Source organism: Parasteatoda tepidariorum, chromosome 4 (assembly GCF_043381705.1).
Source record: "Parasteatoda tepidariorum isolate YZ-2023 chromosome 4, CAS_Ptep_4.0, whole genome shotgun sequence".
NCBI lineage: Eukaryota > Metazoa > Arthropoda > Arachnida > Araneae > Theridiidae > Parasteatoda > Parasteatoda tepidariorum.
Genome location: NC_092207.1, coordinates 70,997,744 through 71,010,016, shown reverse-complemented (window position 1 = coordinate 71,010,016; position 12,273 = coordinate 70,997,744). Strand labels below are relative to the sequence as shown.

Genomic DNA, 12,273 nt, shown 5'->3' with positions numbered 1-12,273 from the left:
TAAAATCAATTTTGAGTAACTATGAGTACGTGTCACTCTTTTTCTGTACCGTGATTCTAAAACATTTAAATAAACTGATATTTCACACATCTGTTCATAAAATTTAGCTTCAAAACTTTTGTTTGCAACGAAGATTTTCGTTTTTTTTCTCTACGAAATTTTTGTAATTAATTTTTATAGATAAATCCGTGAAAGAAATGAAATAGTTTCGCCAGCTTATTAGTAGTGTGAATTTACCCCTTTTCTTTACAAAATTTTGGTTTGATATGTCTTTTTCCTTTTACAACGAAATTATTCACTTCCTTCAAATTTTTTTTTCTTCAGAAAAATGTTTCAGAAACTTCTGGGACTGATGTGAAATCTATACACTATAATCTTAATGAATTAAGAAATATTCAAAAAACTAAATGGAAAAAAAAATGTTAACAAATTTCTAAAAATGTAATTGAACAAAGGAACAGTTTTTTTCGATTATATCAATATCAACCTTAAACATAAAGTCTCAATATATATTTATTATGTAATATATCTACAACATATTACATATATAAGATTACGTAAAATAATTTTCGCGTGAAAATTTTTTAAGAAGTCTTGTTACACATTATTTTCAAATTTAATTTACCGACGTCCCAAAATTTAGAGGTGAATTAAAAAATTGATACAAATAAAATGGGAAGAAGTAGAAAAGTATGTTTTTCATTTCAGAAAACAAATAATCTAATCGAAATTAGTTAGGAAGTTCAACAGTTAGCTCTGCTGATTAGAGAAAAACTATTAAACAATGTAATGTGCTGAATATCGGAGCATCTAAAATATATACTGAGGCATTGTTTTTGTCCTCAGACAACTTCACGTGATTGATATACGCAAATAGTATTTGTTCCAAAAACATTGTTTTTTAGTTTCTCCTCCTAGCTTTATGCGCCCTCTCTTGACGAAATTTGAAAATAATTTTGAAACTTTGAGACAAGAAATTTTCTGGCTTCCTAAGGGGAAGATACATTTCAGTGTCCGTTCGTTTTTATTAATTTATTTCTGAAACTGTCGGCCATTTTTGGACACCTGTAGCAAAGATAACAGAAAACTGAACAAGTATTAAAAATGGCATCTTTTTCAATCGGAAGTCCAATTTAAAGAAATGCCAGATTGTTTGAAGAATTGCTTATTGTGTGGCGCGTAGAACTTCTTCAGGGTTTTGATCACAAATGGCGAAACGGTTGGATGTTTTCTACCTTTACTGTCATTCAAGCATTTGTCGGCAGTAGCATTCCGCACACAAAAGAAGCCTTTAGTCTCATTATAGTAAAAGTTATCTTTTTGCACCCTGTGATCCAGACCAAGGAAGTCTTCGATTTTCCGAATTTCGCCATGAGGATCGACAATAAGATTGTCTCCATCAACGATATGTATTTGACTTTTGGGAAACGTTCTTAGCCACCTCGGAAAGAACAAAGAATACATTCCGATTCGAACAGCTTTGTAACCGACATTAACAGATCCATCAGTCCTCAAGACCAAATCCTCAAAGGATGCCAATGTCCTTTCTTTCCTCGCTTTGTTAGAGGCCAGCTGAGCGTAATCTGATATCAGACGAGTCACGGGTTCTCGGACAATGAGGAGGAGTTTCACAGAAGGATTCATCTTTCGAATGCGATCGGGGACAGTTGGAGTTATGAAATAGGCTGGACTTTTTTCGACAGTTATTTGCCCCGGGAAAGAATAAGGCATTTTTCGTCTGTACCAGTCAAGTCCCAAAGAGTATTTGTCATCGTCATCGAAGAAATGGATTTCTTCTGCTGCTTTTTGAATCATTGGGTGCAAATTGAGAAATTCTAGTAGAGCCCTTGTTCCACACTTGCGTACGCCTATTATGATGCACTGTGGCAAACGGCGTTTTGTTTTCGGAAAACGAAGACGAGCACCATCAGCTAACCTAAAAAAAAAATGAGGCAATTTATTTATAATCTTTTATTTATAATAGGTCATAAGGCATAAAGATAACACTGTTAAAAAGTTTGGACCGTGTTATTAATATATTAATTTCGTAAATTATTATTTCCCCCTGATTTCATGATAATAAGATTTAAGTTGAAAGGAAATACGGTTCAAGTTTATGTCTAATTTTCGGGGAATTTGGTTAAATGGAATTAATGGTATTTGGTTAAAAGGTTTATTTGGTATTATGGTATTATTAATATACCGATATTGTGGTTCAACACTTAGCTTATTTTTTTTAAAGTGACATGAAATAAAAAGGTTTAGTATCAAAGCTAAATAGTAATTGATTGCTTAGAAAACATTTGATTCTCAAAATGAAAATTTTGTCACTTGTAATCATCATTACGAAATATTTTCCACTATAAAAAGGATGCATTAATAGTGGATATTTTGCTCTATAATTGGTACTTTTTGCTTTGAAATACGCATTTTCACTTCGAGAATACTAGAACTATCAACACTTTCAACATATGATCATCATGGTGTAGCAGAACATGTTGTTGCTGCTTCTAATACAACTTGCCAAATATCAGTTTGCCTACTTGGGAAAACTAAGCAAATTAAAGGCAATGGGTGAGCTTCTTTCTTTTCAGTGACTCTATTTATGGCCAAGAATACGGGTTTAGTCACACACGTCACCGCCCGCTTTAAAGGTTGGACCCATTCATACATCCATTTGTTCATCCCCACATCTCAATTTTGATCTGAACCAGAGAATTATCAATCTCCAATTCAGTACCCCCAGATGCATTAATTTGTTATGGAAACTTGGAGGGCTTTGTGACCCATCATGATTTTTATTTCATATTTTATAACCATCGTTGAACAGACGACCCTATTTTGAGTTTACGGATACCAATGTTCATCACCGAAGCCTTGTAATTTTGAATCCAATTCAGAAGACAAGGGAACTGCAGGATCAAGCATTTGGATAAATTTTGCCTTCGTGGAAGACTTTCTGATGTAACCCGCATTTGCGTTACATAGGGAGGAAAACCATGAAAACCTTCAACGGTTCATCTGGTGGCATGGGGATTCTAACCCATGATCCGTCTACCAATGAGGATAGTTTATGTCAGCGCTGTGTGATCTGGAAGCGGAATTCGTATCGTCCAACCATCTCTGGGAACCGAACCCTGTTCACTTCATTGAGAGGCGAACGCTCTATCCCATGAGTCACCACGGCTCGACCCACCATATTTAACGTGTACCAATCACCATTTACGACAGGGGAGTCTTCGGCTGGCTCGGACAGAACTCATGATCCCTTGGGCATGGGTCCAACGTCCTACCAACCAGGCTATTTCGGCCTGAAACAGAATATAAATGTGACGAGAGCACGCTCAGATCAAATTTTCATTTCAAAATATTCAAATTAAAATTTACATTGTTTTTAGTACGAAGAACAAAATTTATAGCTATGTATAACAGTTTATAGTTTTCTGCATCTCTCTAATTTGAGGACATGAATGTCAACGAAACATTTCACTTTTGAATATAAATCTAAACATAGTTCTTTAACGTAAAATTTATAATGAAAAATATTCACTAAATTGCTACAAGTTGAATGTACCAAATATATGGTGCATAGTACTCGAATTCATGCTTCAATGAATCCTTCGAAATTGAGTTTGAGATGCCTACATATAACTGAATAAACTACCCAATTACTATTCGAAAATATATAATAATATTAATAAAACATAGTTTTAAAAATTTATAAATATATTATTCCAATCAATATTCTAATACAGAATAAAAAATGTATGAATGCAATTCAAGCATGTAGTATACAAAACCCAATTTTTGCGTAAAAATTTATTGAAAAATTTCTGTGTCACTATATTCTGTTTGCGTTTTGAATTATTTTGTTTCTATTGTTAGTTTTCATAAATATATGAAAATAATATAATAAAATAGAATAACAAATACAAAATAAAAAAAATTTTCTTGCGATCACATACTCCGCAATTTATATTCACATTTTATCATTTTATGAAAAAAATATTCTTTTTTATTTGTTCGAAACATGTTTATGAAAAAATAGCAATATGGAAAATATTTGATTGGCAATTTATTATAGGAATCGTTCACTTCAAAAATCTTTCTAGTCGTATTACTCACTGCAGTATATATACTTTTTATTGTAAGTCTTAGGATATTTTTCATTTTTGTTAAAATAAGCCTCATACTCTTACTTCGACTAGCGTTGTCATGGGGCAATATATTCTGCATATTTGTTCATCGAAAAAAAGTATATCGAACGAAATTTGAAAAGAGAACTACACAACATCGATGTATTTTTTAGACTACGAACATTTTTTAAGTTTAATAGAAAATTTTTCGAATTTAACTTGACGAGTCATTTAACATTTTTTTTCTCCATATTTTTCGATTCTATAAGTAGTTTGAATTTATGTGACGAGTAGTTTATTTTAGAGGAACCTTATTTTCATAATTTTCTATGATAAAAGTAGTTTGATTTTACTTGGAAAATAATTTATTTCATAAGAAGCATATTTTTTATAATTTTTTATTCTAAAAGTAGTTTGATTTTACCTGACGAGTAATTCATTTCATAAGAAGCATTTTTTTCCTAATTTTCTATATATATATGCTAAAAGTAATTTAAACTTTTTAAACTGGTAATTTATTTTAGAAAAGCATTTTTTTTAAAAATAATTTTTAATGCAAAAAGTAGTTTGCATTTTTTTGACGAGTAATTTATTTTAAGACAAGCATTTTTTTAAATAATTTTTTATGCTAAAAGTAGCTTTTTGGACGAGAAACTTATTTTAGAAGAAAACGTTTTCCCCATAATTCTCCATACTAAAAGTAGTTAGATATCTATTATTTTATAATTTCTTAATGCGAAAAAATATGTATAATTATAATAAAAAATTTGATTAAAAACTGAAAGATTTCAATTGAACATTTATACACGCGATATTTTGTTTGAAATCCGACATATTTTAGACAGATTGGAGTTAAAGCTGTTATAAATACTGTTTTTAAGCACAGTGTTCAGAATACAAAGTGAACATGACGAATAACTTTTGATTTAATGAACGGCTTTTCTTGTACTAACATGCAATCTTAAAGATTCTAGAGGTACACTTTAAATATGTTCTTTAATTTCTGCAAATGATATTTTAAGTTACGATGTCAGGTACAAAGACCAGACACGGAAGTCGGGAAAAGAACAAAAAGTGGTGTAATGTTTGGACCCCTTAACGTTAATTTTACTTTTTGCGTGATCTCGTGAACTTTTTAAACGAGTTGAAAATTTTTTGCACACAGTCATAAATTTCGTTTATTCAAATATGCAAAATACAAAATATGCAAAATATGTTTATTCCATGCAAAATATGTTTATTCCATGCAAAATATACATTTTAATAAATATTTAGTTTTTTTATTATTTTTTTTTTAATAATAGTCGAGAAAAGTTTGAATTATAAGGTATACAACTTTTATTTCATTCTAAAGAATACAATTTTGAAAGGTAAAATATAAAATTAGAACGAAATTGGTCGAATAGTTTCTGAGAACTCGAATTTTGAAAAAGTCATAGTTCTAAGTCATTTTTCAGGAACTATTCGACAGATTTCGCTCAAACTTATTTCTAATATTTATTTGATTTCTATAATATAAACGACAGATTTCTAATATTTTTCTTATTTAGAATACTTTCTCATTTAGAATTATTGTAAAAATTGCGGTTTATGGAATGTTTTATTTAGTTACGTGTTCCGTTAAAAATGGATTTTACTGTAATTTGATCAGGAATTTTTTTACAGTGCAGTGTGATTAAACAAATTGCTAATTTGATTACAATTTTTTTTTGATTAGTATAGCAATGTCCACTTACAATAGTTTTTGCTGTGTGTTAGTTGAAGGATCATCTTTGTCGTTGAAGGAGCTATCGCAGATGATTGGAGAATAATTGTCAATACCACCCGCTTGAAATAGAACCTGTACAAATAAAATTGAAGAGGTGCACAGCAAAAAGATTAAACAAAATGATGGTGACAGACGAATTCTCTGAAAATAAAATAAAAATATATATTTATATTTAACATTAAAAATTTTTTTTGAATAAAACATTTTAAATTTTTATTTTTTCAAAAATGAGGAAATTCAAATTAATTTAAAAATAATATTTTTTTCCTTTAATTAGTACAAAAAAGAGTTTTAGGAAAAAAGCAACAAATTGTTTCTGAAATAATTTACTAGTTCAGTACACAATAACAAAACAAGACATGTAAAAACGTACCTGGGAAATGGTTATGCGCTTATGAGTAGGAACTGTTGTATCTTCAGGATTGATGAGCAGGGTTGAGGTAGATAAGGTACGGGAGCGCGGTGATTGTGATTGGTTATCGGCAGTTGAGTCCTGGTGATGGTGGTGGTTGTAATCAGAGATAGAGCCAGCTACCTCGATGCTCATACTGGGCTAACCCATCTAAAATATCAGGGAAGGAAGTTAGTGAAATATAAAATGTCAGTCAATAAAATAAAATAATATTGAGTCACCGACGTATTATTTATAAATTATATAAATTACAGGTTTATTTTTATAGGTATATCAATTTTCATAGTCCATTTACCAACACGTAAACTTACTGATTCTCTAATCCATTGCTTAGTGTATTTATTGATTACCTTAGATTATTTTTCATTCATATTGTCTTTTATTCATTCAGTATGCTAAGAATTATTCACTCAATTTATTATTCAGTTCATAAAAAATATTAAATGGCGAAAGCTTAAGCATGTATCCTTGACTAACGCAGGTTAAAAAACTTAAAATAAAGTTAAAAAAATCATTCGATTTGTACAATAAATTAGATTTTATAAGTTTATGAAAATGTTATTATTGACCACAACTTAACCATAACAATAATTAGCATAGAATTAACAAAGTTTGTGAAATAGGAGAAACACAAATGCAAGATCTTCAGCTATAAAAATGTAAACACTACTTATGCCGAGATTTTTCTTAGTGAGTACGTTGTGTAGCAACCATGGACAAAATCTGGTTTCAAAGAGAAAAAAGATTTTTTCAAATTTATCACACTTACTATTAGCAACGAAGGAAATTTGAAAATATTTTCCCTGAACAATGAATTATTAGACAAAATTTCCTCTGAACACAGCTAAGTTAAAATGCTTTTTTAGGGGGAGGATATTTTAGGTCAGGGTGCATAGTGTCCCACATCAAATAATGATTGTCTCATTCATGAATTATTTTAGACGAGCTTTCTTTTAGACATTATAAAAATACAATTTTTTTACGTTCAATAAATGATTTTTCTTAAAAATTGCCAAGGTATTCCTTAAATGGGGAAACTAATTTCAAAGTAAACTATGTTAAATTTGATCCCTGTAAACAAAAAATGATATCTTAAAATTTAAAAAAATTCTTCTTATATTGTCAATTTACTATTCCAGAAAGCTAAAAATTATTAATAGTCCAGTCAGGGAGAAAATTAATCACCTTGATTAACATTAGGTTAAATCATCGGATTTATTGGTCAAGTCCCAAATATACTTATTAATTAATTGTTATAAATTATATTAAGAAATAAGAGATAAGAGTGCAATTTATCAGAATACACCTATTTTTATCACCCTTTAAATGATCTTTTTTTTTTTAACATTATTATAATTTTGAGGAATTAAAATTTTTAAAAAATATAACGTTTAAGAATTATAATTTGAAGATTTTTAAATAACTATTCATACTTTTTAAATAACTATTAATATATTTTTCTAAATTTAGATTTTTGTTGCTTAATTTATTAATATAAAAATTATCAATAAATTAATTTAATTAAGTGATTGCTGATAGGTGTTTTTAAGTATTTAAGTAATATTTGACAATTAAACTAATATAATATTTAAGATGCATTAATATTATTCAAACAGCAAAAATGCAAAATAAATAATAAATAGTTAATTTTTTTTATTAAATTATCATTGAAAAAGCGAGTTTATAAATGTTTTTAAAAATATTTTTTCCAGAATTATGACGGGAAATTCTTATGTAAAAATAACGTAAAAGAAACAAACCTTTAACCTCTTTTTTTGACTTATTTGTTATGGTCACGTATGCTAGATTGCAGAAAGATCTTATGCAGATCTTCTATTTTAAGAGTTTCGAAGCCATAAATTTTTTTTCATTATTCAAAGAATGCACGTGTTTAGGTCTGACTTTAATTTAATAGTTAGCTTTACTAAAAATCTCGCAACTTAAAAGTGTATTTTAGAATACTTATTCAAATAGATTCAAATTTAACATAACAAATAATAAGAGCTAACATAATAATGGAGTTAACATAGCTAGAATTAACATGAAGTTAGCATAATAAATAAATAGCTAAATTCTTGAATATATATAGAAGTAGAAAATAAATTTATCTAGATATAAAAATATAAACAAAAATCTTGATAAAAATATATATAAAAATCTTGAATAGAAAATAAATATTTTAAGCATCCAAAAGGTTTTTAAAGTTAAGAAAAAATAAATATTCTACGGATTTAACTTTTAGTTAATATAGAGGTTAGCCCAAGATATTTATAGGTATGTTATTTATTTTATGGTATTTGACCTAGTGAAAAAGGTTCCCGAAGTTTGACTCACAAATTAAGTTGAATTTTTCATTATAGATTTTTATTCTTATTGGTTAGGAAATAATATTTTGTTTATTTCGCATTGGTTGCAGATATATAAATGATTAAAAATGTAAGTTTGGGCAAAAAAAATAAATTTTTAAAGACTTTTAGAAATTTCGCTAAATGAGCGTTAAATATAACATTTGGAAAAATCACGTTTAAGGTACTTAATAAAAAATTAACGCCGAACGAATCCCCGTTAGAATTCTAATTCAGCTAACCGATTGTTATTATAAAACATACCTGGAAAATAACTATGTAGGGGCTTTTTGAATTTATAGCTCAAAACAATGAATTTTAATTGTAATATAATAATTTAAATCTTTAAAGAAGCCTAAAAAATTGCTAAACCATTACTGACGCTAATGAATCTGAATTAATTTAAAAATTTTTTACTGATTTAAACGAAAAATAAGCTAAGTATTAAAACAAAAAAAACTATTGGAGTAATAGTAATAATTCGTTTAGGGGAAAAGTTAAAAATCATTACAAATTTTTATGCTAATGATGCTCAATTAATTTTATCGAATTAATTTAAATGAAAAAAATAGCAATAAGATATGTACTGTAAAGCAAAATTAATGGAGCAATGGTATTAATTCGTTTAAGAAAAATGTAAAAACTCGCCGTGTTACATTGATAACAGTGATGCGTAATTAGTTTCGGTAATAGGTACTAATTGAAATAAAAAAATAAGCTATGTAATGAAAAGTAAAATAACTGAGAAATGGTACTAATTCGTTTAGGAATAAAGTAAAAAATCGTCTTACTATTTTCGACGTCAACGATGCTCAATTAATTTTGATAATAAGTATTAATTGGAATTAAAAAAACTAAGCAAAGTATTAAAAAATTAAATTCATGTAGAAAATGTACTAATTCATTTAAAGGAAACTAAAAAATCTTATCATTATTGACGCCAATGACGTATTTTTGGTAATATGTACTACTGGTATTATGGTAACTAGTGCAGTTTCAGTGGGTACCAAATATACTATTATTGGAACTTTTTTTGTATGAGTATATTTTGTACCTATTAAAACTGTATCGAAACAGTGCGGTTTTAAAACAGGTACCGTAGAAAGAGATTTAAAAAAAACCCGAATGTCATAAGTATCAGAGAAAATGGCTTGATTGTGAAAAATTTTGACAGTCAGTTTGCCTCGAGCAAGAGTATCATGTCAAGTGATACTGAATGTATTTTTAATCTTCATTTGTATTGGCTGAAAACGTGTTTTGCTTAATCTGATAACGTAAAGTCCCCAGACAGGACAAAATATTGCAATAAATAAATTTAAAAAAATGGAATTATTCTAGTTTCATTAACTATGATGGTATATATCATTCAGTTTAGTAAATATTTTGAAGTGTTGTTCAGCTCTAACTAATTGATTATTTAAATTTTTTCCCTATGCGAAGAATGGGTATTCAGATAATAAAAAATAATAATAAATAGCAGCTTCAAGTGCAGTTTATAAAACTTCTTTTAATTTCTCAAACTTTCCGATTGATTAATGTTTGTTGTTCATCTTTCTACATTTAAATTAATCATTAGAATATAAAAGCTAATTTTAGTAGTTGAACCACTACTCGGAATCATAATTATATTTGCCGCACGCAAAACTTTGAAAAAGTAAAAGTTTAATCATAAGTAAAAGCCAGTAAAAAGCAGTTACTTTTCTAAAAATGTTCGATTTTTCCTATTAAGTTCAAATTTATACAAGACCATTAGAACTGATTAATTTTTAAAGGGGGAAAAAGGAAGAACGCTCCATCTTTTATTTGATATAAAACATTTTGTTTCTATTGATTTGGTTGAAAATAGTTAGGGGAACAGATGGTGATTAATATCAGTGAGGATTTCTTAACATCATGTAAACTGCATGATGTTATGACTTATGTTTTTTATTAGTTTTTGAAATCTTGGAAACAGATAATGGATATTATTCCACATGTAACGAAAAACTCATTATAATCCTTTTTATTTTTTGGATCGTTTAAAACTCCTTATTAGTTTCTGTCCGTTAAATAAATTACTTTTACTTACTTACATTTACTAAAACGGATTTAACCAATATATTGCAACTAGACTTGTTTTTTGACTAAAAAATATTGAAGTAAATGCAAGTTCAAGAGATTTGGTTTTCATTAAACTATTTTAGTAAACTGTAAAACATTTTGGTTTACAGTTGTCACCATTTGTGATGTTGAGGTATACTAAAATTTCTTACAGTACATGTGATCATATTTTTTTATTTACTTTCCCACTGGTATGTTTTTATTTTTTGTACACTTTTTGTTTGTTAAATTACTGACAAGAAATGTTTTCATACGCATTAAGATCAATTTAATTGTATCATAGTATTTGCACTTAAAGAAGAGGATCACAAATACCCACAGATGTGACGTTAAAGCCACACCTATGACGTTAAAGCCAGCTGATTTCTTATAAGCAAAATGGCGTGTAAAAGTTGAGCTAAGAAAAAGCATTTCTTTAAATAATAAAAGTTGAACTTTTAGTTAGGTAATGAGCATTAGAGTTACGTTTCATCAAATGAACCGTGGAATGTGGTTTGATTAGTTTATCCTGTTATTTCACACATAGTAAAAGATACGGAATATTAGAATACGAAATACTAGAACGCTGCCATCCATGCGTGAGCGAGAGCATCATATTTTAAGAGTCCAGGGTCACAAATTAAGGAGAGGTGGACTCGCTGGTACTCGAGCCCCCGTTCTGTCGATCATGAATTGACAGATTAGCCTTCTCGGCCATAACACGTACCAAGCTGCTAGGAACTAAGTAGCTTCATTAGTTGAGCTTAGTTGGTACTTGGTAGTATTCAGTTTTTAAACTGTTTGTTATTTTTAATAAGTGAATAAATCTCGAGTTATTAGAGAAATGGCTTAAAAATAAATTTATAAACGATTATAGTTCGTGCTTATGAAAACTCTAATGAAATAAACGCATCACTAAGTTCAATTACATCTCCAGTACAGTCATAACTTTTATTTTATCTTACGTGCATTAGAAACAAAATATATGTTGTGCTTAGTTAAAATAAAATATGTTGTAGTAGCATTTTTTTCAAAAAATTTTAAGCATTTCCTCCGAGTTTTGCTGTCCTTCGTTCGCAAGTACACATTAGTACTTAGTCAATCAAATGTGGCCGTAAATAAGAAAAAATGAGAAATAATGATAATAAATATGAACTACGAAATGATAAATAAGAACTACGAAACACAATGATAAGTCTCAAAAGTCCATTTATTTACAAAATTAAAAGTAATGATAAATCATGTAAGTTCAATATTGATAAGCCATAAATAGGAATCAATGATAGCCATAACTGAGAAAAAAAAGATAACCACATAACTGGAAAAAAAAATATTGGCTATAAAAGTGTACAAACTAGCACAATATGTTTATAACTTAAAAAAACTATTTAATTAATAATTTAACAAATTATGAGCATTTTTCCCCTAAACTAAATTTTGATATGTGCTTTAGTTTAAAAAATTTAAATTGAATTAATACAAAGAACCAATATAAACTACAACTTAACGTCGAAAAATAACTATTGAGAGCTT

The 12,273-nt window shown here is 28.4% G+C and overlaps 1 protein-coding gene across 3 annotated transcripts in view; it reads right to left on the bottom strand.

The window, feature by feature from the left end:
• Nucleotides 1-271: 271 nt before the first annotated feature.
• Nucleotides 272-12,273, bottom strand: part of LOC107440390 (heparan sulfate glucosamine 3-O-sulfotransferase 1) — a 137,763-nt gene continuing 125,761 nt past the window's right edge. For all 3 annotated transcript variants that reach the window (XM_016053298.3, XM_071180019.1, XM_043050510.2), the window contains 3 exons: nt 6,278-6,466; nt 5,873-6,045; nt 272-1,936 (listed from right to left, as the gene is read on the bottom strand). In XM_016053298.3, coding sequence (XP_015908784.1) covers nt 1,117-1,936; nt 5,873-6,045; nt 6,278-6,451 — 1,167 coding nt within the window. In that variant the 5' untranslated portion in view covers nt 6,452-6,466 and the 3' untranslated portion in view covers nt 272-1,116. The remainder of the gene's footprint in view (nt 1,937-5,872; nt 6,046-6,277; nt 6,467-12,273) is intronic.